Source organism: Solanum pennellii, chromosome 10, assembly GCF_001406875.1.
Source record: "Solanum pennellii chromosome 10, SPENNV200".
NCBI classification, from domain to species: Eukaryota; Viridiplantae; Streptophyta; class Magnoliopsida; order Solanales; family Solanaceae; genus Solanum; species Solanum pennellii.
This window is the reverse complement of record NC_028646.1, coordinates 62,708,764-62,721,876: the sequence shown is the minus strand read 5'-3', so window position 1 is coordinate 62,721,876 and position 13,113 is coordinate 62,708,764. Positions and strand designations below refer to the sequence as shown.

The 13,113-nt window shown below is 30.9% G+C and overlaps 1 protein-coding gene across 1 annotated transcript; it reads right to left on the bottom strand.

Moving 5' to 3' along the window:
• Window positions 1–1,641: 1,641 nt before the first annotated feature.
• LOC107001463 (agamous-like MADS-box protein AGL62) lies at window positions 1,642–2,151 on the bottom strand. The gene has a single exon (XM_015199499.1). The coding sequence runs from the start codon at window positions 2,149–2,151 to the stop codon at window positions 1,642–1,644; it is 510 nt and encodes a 169-aa protein (XP_015054985.1).
• Between the last annotated feature and the right edge of the window lie 10,962 nt (window positions 2,152–13,113).

Genomic DNA, 13,113 nt, shown 5'->3' with positions numbered 1-13,113 from the left:
ATGTCCAAACAAAACTTCAAAATCATCTCATAATTACATATCATAATTTCGTATCGCATGACCAAACAAACCCTTAGTTTTTCTATTTTATATCTAACCGGCATAAGAATCACAGGTAGCTCTATAATAGTAAGTACAAATATTTAGGAATACAATATTTCTTTTCGAAACTCTTTAATTTTATTGAAAGATAACTACGTGAAATTGAACAAAAATGTCTCCGTTTAATAGTTTGGTCAAAGATATTTTTACCGTTAATAATTTGGTTCAAAATGCCCCTGTTACTAATAGTTTAGTCTAGAAATAATATATTTATTTTTATAAAAATAACATTTTTGATCCCTTAAGTAACGATGTGGGTGTTTCTGATAAAACTTACTAGTAGCAAAGACATTTTTAAAACTAAATTATGATGACAAGCTAGAGCATTTTAGACCAATTGACCAATCTATTAACAGGGGTTATTTTGTTCAATTTCACATAGTTTAAGAATGTAATTTTTTAAAAAAAAATTATTACCCCCTCCCCTCCCGACATTTATTATTCAATTCTTAACTACACACTTATACACCACATAAATCGTCTTCAACTATTTTAAAGTAAAACTATTTGTTCCTTAAATGTACAGATGACAAACAAAGTATAATTCACTCTCTTGAGAGAGTTAGAGGTTAAAACAATTTCAGCAAGAAGTCCGAAACAATGGAAGAAAGTAGCCTAGACAATTTTGGTTAGACAAGATATGTTGCACCAACCTGCAAAGACAAATGTACTTAATAGCATAGTGAGGATAATGGTACAACCAATATGCAACAAGCAACACTATGGTTTTAAAAAATGGAGTAACTGAGGCTCTAATTAAATTTTGGGGACAACATTTGTATGTTATGTTTTTTTGTTTAGTTATTTATAAGGAAATTAGACAAATTTTATGTTCTATGCAACAATCTTCTGATTATTATTATTATTTCATTTAGTACGAAGCAACAAATTAGCGATGAAGTTTAATTAATGGCGCATTCAATTTTTAATACTAAGTCATTGGGCTCGTGCAGAGCATGAGCAACTTCCACTAGTATTATAGATATAGAACATGATATAACAAGTCAATTGATAAATTATTTTAAAAAAAGTTATAATCCTAAACCAAATAACAAAAGAAGTTTGGTTCAATTAAATATTTTGATTAAATTATAATAATGCATATGATAAGCTTTGACAACATTTGAGTTGAATTTGAAAAATAATCTTTAAAAGCTAAAATCGAAAAGAGATATGAATGTTCGTTTATTTAAATGAGAAAATAATATAAACAACTAGACCAGATATTATTAATGAAAATCATAGCAACTTACATGATTGTAATATTATTAAAATAAAATAAAAGGCAAAACAAAAACTCAACATCTCAATAATATAAATTTGAACTTTCTAGGACCCTAAACCTTATCCTTAAACCTGAACCCTGAATTTTGATTCTAACGCCGAATATTGATTTTGACCATGACCCTGACTTGTTTCTGAACTCTAAAAATTAAATCCTAAAACCTGAATTGAAACTCTGAACCTGGATTTGATAACCTAAGATAACTTATGTGTGATTTCATTCAAACTTAACACTCCACAAGATTCATATCCCAATTAGGATGAAACAATTGATTGGTTCAAACGGTAGTGCATAGTAAAACTAGCAACATTCAACCATGCTTCAAACTTGGACACTTCATCTTCATTAAGTTGCTCAATTGATTCCCACCAACCTTTCTGTCTAGTTTTTGTCATTTGGTCAAGATAATTTGTTCGATCACTTTCAATTTTTTCTTTGATGTCAAGTTCTTCAAGCTTTTTTTCGAGTTGATTCACCGAATTTCGAGCAAAAACCATGGCTAGGTGAGTTTCATCACTTAACTGCATATCAGGATTCTGAAAACGAGAAATGACTGCATCAACTGTAGGGTGAAAAAATGAATGAGGCTTACCAGTAGGAGAAAACACTATTATTCCAATGTCAACATCAAATTCTTTTACGAGATTATTCGCTGCTTTGAACAAACCATTACGGCGCTTTGAAAATGAACTTAACAAGGCCTTTTCATTTTCTATTTTTTTCATTGGTATCTTTTGACGTCCTTTAGTCTTCTTATTCTCCATGGCTAATTGATAAAACACGATTTATGAAATGCTTTTAGTAAATGATACTTATGAGAAGACGATATCGCGACTATTTATATACGTTAAATTTTTTATCAAGTGGCACATAACTAAATTTCTATTATAAATAAAAATAATATCTTCATTATAGAGAAAATTAGTAAGTGAAATCAATTTTATAATTTATTTACTTGTAGATAGAAATTTTTTGTGTAAAAAGCAAATCAAACTTTCCATTTGCATTAACAAAAATAAACCTTATATGTAATCATAATTAAAAAAATGTTAATATAAAAGTAATCTAAAAACCATAATAGGAAAATATATTAATATAAAATTAAAGTTAACATTTAATGGTAACAGGAAAATATGTCAATATAGAACTAAATCTGAAATTTAACCATAATAGGAAAATAAGTTAATATAGATCTAATTCTAAAGTTTAACCATAATAGGAAAATATGTTAATAATTAAACCAAATCTAAAGTTAAACCATAATTGAAAATATATTAATATAAAATTAAATCAAAGGTTTAACCATAATAGGAAAATATGTTAATATAAAGCTAAATCTAAAACTTAAACCATAGTAAAAAAAAAAGTTCATATAAAACTAAATATGAAATTTAACCATAATAGGAAAATAAGTTAGTATAGATCTAATTCTAAAATTTAACCATAACAGGAAAATATGTTAATAATTAAAACAAATCTAAAGTTAAACCATAATATGAAAATATATTAATATAAAATTAAATTTAAAGTTTAACCATAATGGGAAAATATGTTAATACAAAACTAAATCTAAAGCTTAACCATAATAAGAAAATATGTTCATATAAAACTAAATCTAAAATTGAACTATAATAGGAAGATATGTCAATATATAAGAAAATATAAACTTTAACCATAATAGGAAAATATATTATTACAGAATAAAAATCTAATGTTTAACATAATAAGAAAATATATTTAATATAAAACTAAATCTAAAGTTTAACCATAATAGGAAAATATATTAGTATAAAAGTGAATCTCAAGTTTAATCATAATAGAAGAATATGTTCATATAAAACTAAATCTAAAATTTAACCATAACAGGGAAATATATTTGTTGACACCCAAATTTCGATCCGCCTCGATGGTAATTAACTAGCAAGCTTTTCGAGTTTAAATAATTTAAAATAATTTATTTTATAAATTTGTGTGTGTATGTATATATATATAATGAAAACAACAGTAACAAATAAATTTTGAATTGCGAGTTATTTTAAATAAGGTTTGACGTTGTCTCTATTGTTTTAACTATCGTATTATCTTGCATATTTATTCTTATGATCATTTAAATTTTACAAATATTTAAAATCGGAAAAAGTATAATAGTGATAGTATCATTTTGTTGACGAATATTTGTTTAAGCATTTTAGCTCATATTTTGAAATAGTAGTTTATTTTCGAAATAATTATTTTATTTTGTTAACCTTAAGAAGCTTTTTAGATTTGGTTAATTCGTCTTATCTAATCAAATTGACCGTCTACAATTTTATTTTGACTAAAATGGTAGCATTTAGCTAAAAGACTAAATTTGGGTCTTCCTTAGATTTTCCGCAGCCCAAAACTCTATCCCCAGCCCAATTCCCTCACAATCCAACTAAAATATAAAAATCCAGTTCACCTTTATTTTATTGCCTTCTTCCAGCCCAACTCTTTTACTCCCATTCAGCTAAGCCCAACAACGCAACCCGACCCATCCGCCTTTTCCCTCTTCTTCTTCGTCTTCTGTTTTAACGTGTGAGAAACGCGTGACGAGACAGCTATTCACGCCATCTTCACGGCGTTTCGCTAGACGACAACGTCAACGGCTATGCGAGAGAGAAGCTCTAGATGATGTTGATGCACGGCGTCAACGTAAAAGCTGCTATCGTTCCTCTCTCTTCGTTCCGTCTTCTGGCTCAACTTTGGGCGAATCTCTGCATATTTTGTACGTTTCCAGCAAGAAATGCGTCCTTCGCAGGACAGGTGGAGTGATCTCCAAAATTTGTTGTCCTTCGCTCGAGATCGCACGACTCTTGTCCCTTTCCGTTGGGAAATTGTACACGGTTCGTACAGAATTCCAGCCTGCTCGTTCTGGACAGGGATTTAAATTTCGAAATGGCACATGGAATCCCAATTTTGCCCAAAACTTGTCAAGAATTTCCCCTGCTATCCCTATCTGAGCCCTACTTTTTCCTCCTATAAATAACCCCTTCTCCACCTTGTTGAGAGGTTGGGGAAAATTTGGTTGAAAATTTGGGGTCAGGATTTTGTTGAAGTATCTGAAATTTTTTCTTCGAGCTGCTCCTTCTAGTCCAAAATACAGAGAGGCATTTCAAAGTTTAGCTAAAAAAAAAAAAATTCTTACAAAAGTCTTGTTAAACATGTTCTTCATTTAGTAGCATAGTTTAAGAGCCGAAAGACAAATATTTTCGAGGTTACTTGGATTTTCACTGTTCGTATTCGAACTTAGTGGTGGGAAAGATCGTCGCTTTGATGTGTCGTCCCTGTTCGCTGCACCTCCGAAGGTAATATCTCGCTTATCAGTTCAAGCATTTATTTTAGTGTGTCGTCGCTGGTTTCTCTGTTCTATGGGCTGCTATATATATATTAATGTTAAGGATCGTTTCCTCTTCTTTCTCTTTGACTCACTGTAAGCAAATTAGTGATGAATCTGTTTGTTAGTTCGTATCGATGCTTGTGTTCTACGAGAGTTTAATAATAAAACTAAATCTAAAGTTAAACCATAATATGAAAATTTATTAATATAAAATTAAATCTAAAGTTTAACCATAATGGAAAAATATGTTAATACAAAACTAAGGAAAAATGCACAAGTACCCCCTTAATCTATGTCTGAAATCCCAGAGACACACTTATACTATACTCAGGTCCTATTACCCCCCTAAACTTATTTTATAAGTAATTTTCTACCCCTTTTCGGTCTACGTGGCATCAGCTTGAAAAAAAAGTCAACCAGCGTTAGACCCACAAGATAGTATCACGTAGGCGGAAAAGGAGTAGAAAATTATTAATAAAATAAGTTCAGGAGGTAATAGGACCTTTATATAGTATAAATGTGTCTCTGAGATTTCTGACATAGGTTGAGAGAGTACTTGTGCCTTATCCCTAAAACTAAATCTAAAACTTAACCATAAAAAAAATATGTTCATATAAAACTAAATCTAAAGTTGAACTATAAAAGGAAGATATGTCGATATATAGATAAATCTAAAGTTTAACCATAATTGAAAAATATATCATTATAGAACAAAATCTAATGTTTAACATAATAGGAAAATATATTAATATAAAACTAAATCTAAAGTTTAACCATAACAGAAAAATATGTAAATATAAAAGTAAATCTAAAGCTTAATCATAATAGATATTGTTCATAAAAAACTGAATATAAAGTTTAACCATAATATATTACTAATATTTTTAATGAAATCTATCAAGTCGGGTAGGTAATAATGAACAAAGAATTATAATTAGAAATGATATAAATCACGGGCCTATAAACTTTGAAATATTGTAGCAAAATCAAATCATTATATTTTTATAAATTACTTAGTAAATGAATTATTAAAAATAAAAAAGTGAAAACAATAAATCAAAAAGGAAAAATATAACAATGAATAGATATAAAAAGAATTGTAAAAAAAAAAAAGTTAGATCACTGAGATTTGAACCCTCTACAAGTTGAGGATACCAACTTAAGCTTATACTTTGCTATGTGAACCAAAGCACCCATCAGCCCTTTTTGTTTAGTGAGTGCTCACGTATTGATTGTATTTATTTTTTTTAGTAGTTTTCATAAATATACATAAAATTTTCATCGGAGTTAATGGATATTCGAGCACTCAATACTTTTTAGGTGGGTCCCCCTGTTATTTTTAGACAATGACAGAAAAACATTTATGATAATAATAAATTTAGGGTAATTTTTAGCATAAAATTATATGACATATAATAATAAAAAAGAGATTGTTGGAGGTTCATTAGAAAGGAGTCCAAGGTCGTCCATTTGAATTTAGTTAAGGCCTAAGTCATATGCAGCCCCTCAAAGTTGTCCACATATTTCATTTAGACTCCTCAATTATACGATGTCCCTATTGAACACCTCAATGGTTCAAAAGTCATGCCCATTGAACACAAAATGCTGACATGTTAAAAAACGTGTGGTTTACTCTCTTTAAGCGCGTAAAGGTACCAAAATAATTTTTTTCTTTTTTTTCTCTAACTTTTACACCTAAATTAATATTTTTTAAAATGAACATAATTAACAAAAATATATTTAAAAAAAAAAAGAGTTGTCTTCTTCCCCAGAGTTGTCTTCTTCCCCTGCAACTATGCACATCCCACCCCAATATTTCCCTCACCTGCAACAATGCACAACCCACCCCATGCCCTGCACCTCTCTCTTTCTCTCACAATTTATGGTTCTTCTCTTGCTTTTTTACTTTTTTTTAGATCTACGTCTCAATTATTGATTCGGCAAATTATTTGTTACCAGAAAATGTTATATAATAATTATTTTACGACCAAAGCCACGAAGATAATGCACTTGTTATGTCAGTGAAAGAGATGAAATTGAATGAAAGAGAAGGAAGAGGTAAGGCGATGATTTGCTGGCGTCGTAATTGTCGCCGGTGGGGTGAAGACAATGGGTCGGGCAGGGCTTAAATAAAACAATAAAAACAAAATAAGTTTTATATTTATAAAATTATTTTTGAATTATTTAAATAGAGCCTTTTAAAAATTTAACTCAATCCATGTGTCATTATTTTATTGGTGGGTAGGTTTTTCAAAAAATTCTTTTCAATTTTTTTTAGTTAGTAAATAGACCAAAATAGTTGTATTTTAGAATATCATTTTTTAAATAAAAAATTTGGATTAAATGCCACATGTCATCATTTAATTCACTAATTTGTCATGGCACTGTCATGTCATAGCAGTACACACATCTCATATATCTGGTTGATTGTCAAAAAATGTCAAATAGGTCAATTTTAAGGGGTATAGGTGTTCAATAGATACTAGCCCTAGTTGAGGTGTCTAAATGAATTATGCGGACAACTTTAAGGGGCTACAGATGACTTAATCCTTTAGTTAATTATGATCTTATATGGACATGATTTTTCACTGTACTTGGTAGTGTTGTTTTGGTCTCTTTTTTAATGTCTGATACAATTTTTTTATAACTTCTTTGAATTCAACAAATTTCATTATATCAGACCACCTATTTCTAGGGAGATTTTCTTAGACTTCTTTCTTATACTTAAAATTTATCTATAACAAAAATGAAAAATAAAAAAATATAGTCCTTTAAGATTTCGGAGGAACGCTTTTCCTTAAGATGAAATGTTATTGACAATGTAGTGTATGTATCAAAAATACGAATATTATCAGATGATCATATGTAAATTTAATAAAATAATTCAATCTCGTGCGAAACACGGATAATTATTTAGTACAATAATAAAAGGAAAAAAGGCAAAAAAATACTTTGAATTATTTGAAAAGGTCTTAAATACTCTTTATCCATTTATTAGGCTAAAAATATCCTGCAATCCATCTTTTTGGTTCATCTCTACCCTTAAAACTAACAACCACCGTTTTAAAAATTATTATTATTAGTATTTGTTACATGTCATTCTTTTATTGAATAAATTAAATCTTTAAACTCATTTACTTTTTTCCTACACACCCATTTTAGTGCCCAAGAACCAAACCCAGAAGACCATTAAAAAATAAATTGATTGAATCTTTCTTTCACTAACCCAAGCCTCTTTCTTCTTCAAGGAGTATTGATTTTGGTAATATTCTTTTCATCGCGTAAAAGAACTACAACAAACTCTACCAAAATTGCACCTAAACTATAACAAAACAAGAGCAAATATGCACGTATGTTCTACCAAAAGCTAAATCAAAACTGTAAAAAAACAAGTAGGGGGAAAAAGGAACGTAAGTGCACCATAATGAGATAAAAAAGCTGGTCCAAAAACGAAAATATTAGTGGTTATAAGATATTGAAAAGTTATTCAAAATCAATACTCCTAGAATCCTTCAACTTCAAGTTTGTATTGCACTGGACATTGTATCATTTGATTGAAAGCAGTCTTGAAATTTTTGAATAAGAAATGAGGGAAGAAGAAAGAGGCTTGGGGTTAGGGGAGAAAGATTCAATCCATTTATTTTTTTAATAACTCTTCTAGTTGAGTTTGGGTCATGTACACTAGAAGTGGTAGGAAAAAATTAAATGGGTTAGGATTTAATTTATTTTATAAGAAAATGACATGTAATAAATAATAATAATAATAATAATAATAATAATAATATTTTTTTAAAAAGTGGTTGTTAGTTTTAAGGGTAGAAATGGATCAAAAAAGTGGATTGAGGGGTATTTTTAGCCCAATAGATGAATGAAGGATATTCTTAAACATTTTCAAATAATCTAAGGGTATTTTTAATTTTTTTCCGATAATAAAAAAGAAAAATTATATGTATTAACAATACAAATACATAATTTTTAGTTACAATTCAAAATTCCTGTGATGTCATCTAAGGAGCTACAAAATCAATAAATTTAACCCGCTTAAGTTTGTGGGGTTTGTTGATGCTCAATCCATTAAAAAAATGGGTTGATATGTAATCTGAATTTGCTCATGAAAAATTTTGTCAGAATATTTTTGTTTTTTTTTTCAATTTGATATATTAAATATAACTATAATAAAGAAAAAATAATAATTTTATTAGATACTAAAATGGTTTAGATTTAAAAGAACAAATAAATCAATAAGTTTTGTCAACTTTTGATTGAGGTGGGTCTTGACTCGTTACATAACCCACTACTTAAGTCGTTTTGATACAAACAGATTTAGATTGGGTTGGGTCTGAACCCGATTGTTGCCTTAACCCATTATGACTCACCCAAATTTGACTCAAACTATTCAATTGTCACTTATATTTACACTAACCTATCGATAGTCAAGTCGATCTACCCTAATTGAATATCTATCCTACGCGAAAATATAAGTTAAAATACGAAAATAAAAATTTATATTCAAGCTTCAAATATTATTTAAACATAACATTAAGAAAACATTAAAAAACTATCCATATTACCCCTGGCTAGGGAAGCAAGCATGTTGGCGAACAACTGCTTCTCTAGCCTCTTATATATAGTAGAAATTAGCTAAATAATAATATAAATAATTTTAGAGGCTTGGGGTGTTGTGTGGGTAAGAAGGAGAATGAACAAGCTTGTTATTCTTACTTTCATTAATCAGGATAGATATATATCCTAACTACGGCAATCAGCTCTTCATCAACATTGTTGCTTGTCGTTCCAGCTAGGGACATTTATAGTATTTCCTACTTTTTAAGCTCAATTTTTTTTGTACCGAAGTGATTTAAGTCTACCCTCTTATGGTCTATAAATAATCATAATAATATGAAAATCAATAAACAATCACCAATTACGAGAATACAGACAATGCTATCAACCCTAGATCATACCCATGATTTTCATATCCAGATTAGGGCTTTCTTCACAATAATTTTCAGTTCAAAACCCTTTTTCATCGATAATAACCCATTAGATTACATTCTACAGATCGAAAAGTAGATTCAGGGAGTACAAATCTTACCTTTAGCCTCAGTAATTGAGAAAAAATGTCAAGAAAACCCCTGGGTTTATTCCGTAGGCTCTCAAGTTTGAAAATTGTAAAATAAAATATTTTTGGATTTATTTCCGACTTTATGTCACGTCTTCCCTACCACGACAGCATCCACCCCGCTACAGCGGCCCAGCCTGGCGACAGAAATCCCACCTCAGCTGCTTGCACAAAAGCAGTAAGCTATTTTGAGAATTTTAAACCCCTATTTTACATCTCACATTTTTCCAACGACACTTTGAAACTACCCGTTCACGCTAAGATCAATTCTGAGAGTTCTATTCGCCCGAATTTAAATTTTTAATATTGTATGGGTTCTTTACAGACTTATCTATCTACTCATGTGATAAAATTAATAATTAAATCACCCAATTATTTACCAGATTTCCCTACACTTTAATGATTCTAATTTCGTCCAAATCTGAACTAGGTTGGAAAATTCCAAGTTAGTACGAAAAAGTTTTCCAACCCAAAAATTTTACCCCGTTGACTTTTCTATAACGATGGGACCCAACTGTTATAATAGATATCAATTTACCCATCACTCGTCCCCGAGTGACAAACTTAGGAAAAATAGGCATAAAGAAAGAATGAAGTAGTAACTGAATTGGCATACAATTGGGATACTTGTCTCGCATTTCCTTCTTGGTGTCCCAAGTAGCTCTTTCGACTGGACGATACTTCCACTGAACTTTCACGCACTCAAACTCCTTGGTCCTCATCTTACGCACATCACGATCAAGAATTGCAATCGTTTCTTCCTCATACTAGAGGTCCTTGACTAGCACAATTGAGTCACACTTAATGATAAAATCCCATCACTATGATATCTCTTCAACATGGACACATGAAATATCGGATGAACTCACAACATGTTAGGAGGTAAAGCCAATCTATAAGTCACTGGCCCTACGCATTCAAGAACCTCAAAGGGACCAATGTATCGCGGACTTAGCTCACCTTTCTTGCCAAATCTCATCACCCCGTTAATAGGTAATACCTTAAGAAGCACATTCTCACTAGTCTCAAATGCCATGTCCCATACCTTATGTTTGTCTACTCTAAACTGTTAGAAGCTTAACTTAAATACAATTCACCTTATCTTGAGCATCCTTCACCAAATCAACTCCCAAAGATTTCATATCTCCATCCTCGAACCTGTTGCCAATCTGTGTTATGAAAATCAGAAATTACTGGTTGTAATAAATCATTCAGAAACACGAAGTAACTGAGATTTTTAGAACCAGTAAATAAGATGAACAGAAATTTATTTGTAAAAAATAATTGAATCTGTAAAACTTACCAGAATCTGGAATACTCTTATTGATAATTTAGGAAGAAAATCAAGTCTGTCCCCTTAAGGAAATTATTCTCCTCTAGTATCCGAGGTTTGATTTGGAATATAACCTCCCAGGGTAAAATGATCTTAATCAGTAGAGTATAGATATCAAAAACTCTACTGTCAGCGAATCAATCCACAGCAGGAAAGTACACGAAGAAATATGTGTTTTTAAGAATAAGGAAGATCAGAAAATTCGTCGGGAAATATTCTGAAGACTGAATGGTATTTATAGGCAAGAAGAATATATTCTGAAAGGTTGCAACCCTTTCAGAATTGACACGACCATTAATGAAAGGTTGCAAACTTTCAAATGATATTGACTGTTCCTGAAAGTTGCAACCTTTCAGAACAGTCATGATGGGAATTTTTAAATATAACGGAATTTAAAACGGATCACGCGCGCGGATCCGAGTCGGGTCGGGTTAACTAAAAAGTTGAAAACATTTCGGTTAACTTCTGTTATCAACTAATTAGTTGAAAATAATTTTTGGCCATTTAATTAATTAAATAAATAATTAAAATAAATTTGTCCAAAAAATTATCTCTCGATCATTTGCCAAAGCCAAAGTCGTAGCCGAAGCGAGCGACGACGACGACGCGAGGGGGTCCTCTTTACAACCCTTTTAACAATTAATAGGAGTACTTATTTATTTAAACTCTCATATTTTCATTTCTATTAGCGATGAGGTACTATTGCCTTTTTCATTAAAGCATTAGAGGACTTTTCAACTTCTCAACCTTTCAAGTTCTAAACTTTTCAAATTCCTCTCCTTCCCTCTATTTCCCATCAATTCTTGCTACATACCCAACAGAATCATCCTTGAAATTACTCAAAGAGAGATTTAATTGGTACTACGGTTCCAATGATTGGGCATTGTTAATAGCATCTGTAAGGGGATACAAAGCGAACCACATCAGTACTCCTACTGGTTGGGTAAAATGCAACACTGATGGGGCTTCTAAAGGAAATTCTGGGGCCTAGCTCTGCGGTGTTTTGCATTAGAGATGAGAATGGGAATTTTCTGGCTGCTAAAGGAGTTAAAATGATTTGATTCTACTAATTTAGTGTCAGAAGCAAAAGGGATTAATGTTGTGTAAAGAGTAACGTACTGTTAGAGATAGCAGTGGTAGAAGGGAGGTGGGAGATTCCTTGAAGTTTGAGTTTGGAGGTAAACACTATGAATGAGCTAATGAGGATTGTGTCAGCAAGAGTACAACAAAGTCACTTCTCTAAAAGGCAAATAACAAAGTCTGAAGAAATTTTTCATATGATTATCCGGTGAGAGCTTTTTGATGCTAAATCAAAAGTTGGTTGAGTAATCCTAGTAAGTTAATATTGTTTTCTTCACTTGTATCAAATGTATATAGTATATTAGATCTGAATTTAGAGATTTTGGCCTTAGATGGTGCTAGATAAAGGGAAAAATCTAGATGTTGAGGCTCTTATTAATGTAGAAGAGAGCTTTGTTTCTCACACATTGTTGAGGTTATCGATGGAAATGGAGAAGCAATAGTTTTTCCAAGCTCGATCATCGATTTTCCTCTTTACTAATTAATGTACGGATTCAAGAGGTCGAATATAATAACAAAGTGTCACGACCCAAAACGAGCCGCGAGTGGCACCCACACTTATCCTCCTATGTGAGCGAACCAACAAATCTAACCCCCAACGTTTACCAATATTTCAACCATAATGAACAAAATATAATGCGGAAGACCAAAACTCATTAATATAACCAATTAAAATAAACTTCTAAATTATAATACTTATGATCCCCAAAATCTGGAAGTCATCACATCAAGAACATCTATCCTCAAATTACTAAGTCTAAGAATATTTAAGAACTAAAATAAAGAATAAAACGATAGTCCATGTCCGAGCTTCAAGGACATCAAGACGTGAA

Coding starts and splice junctions, on each gene's coding strand:
- LOC107001463 (XM_015199499.1), bottom strand. CDS start 2,151: ATGGAGAATAAGAAGACTAAAGGACGTCAAAAGATACCAATGAAAAAA.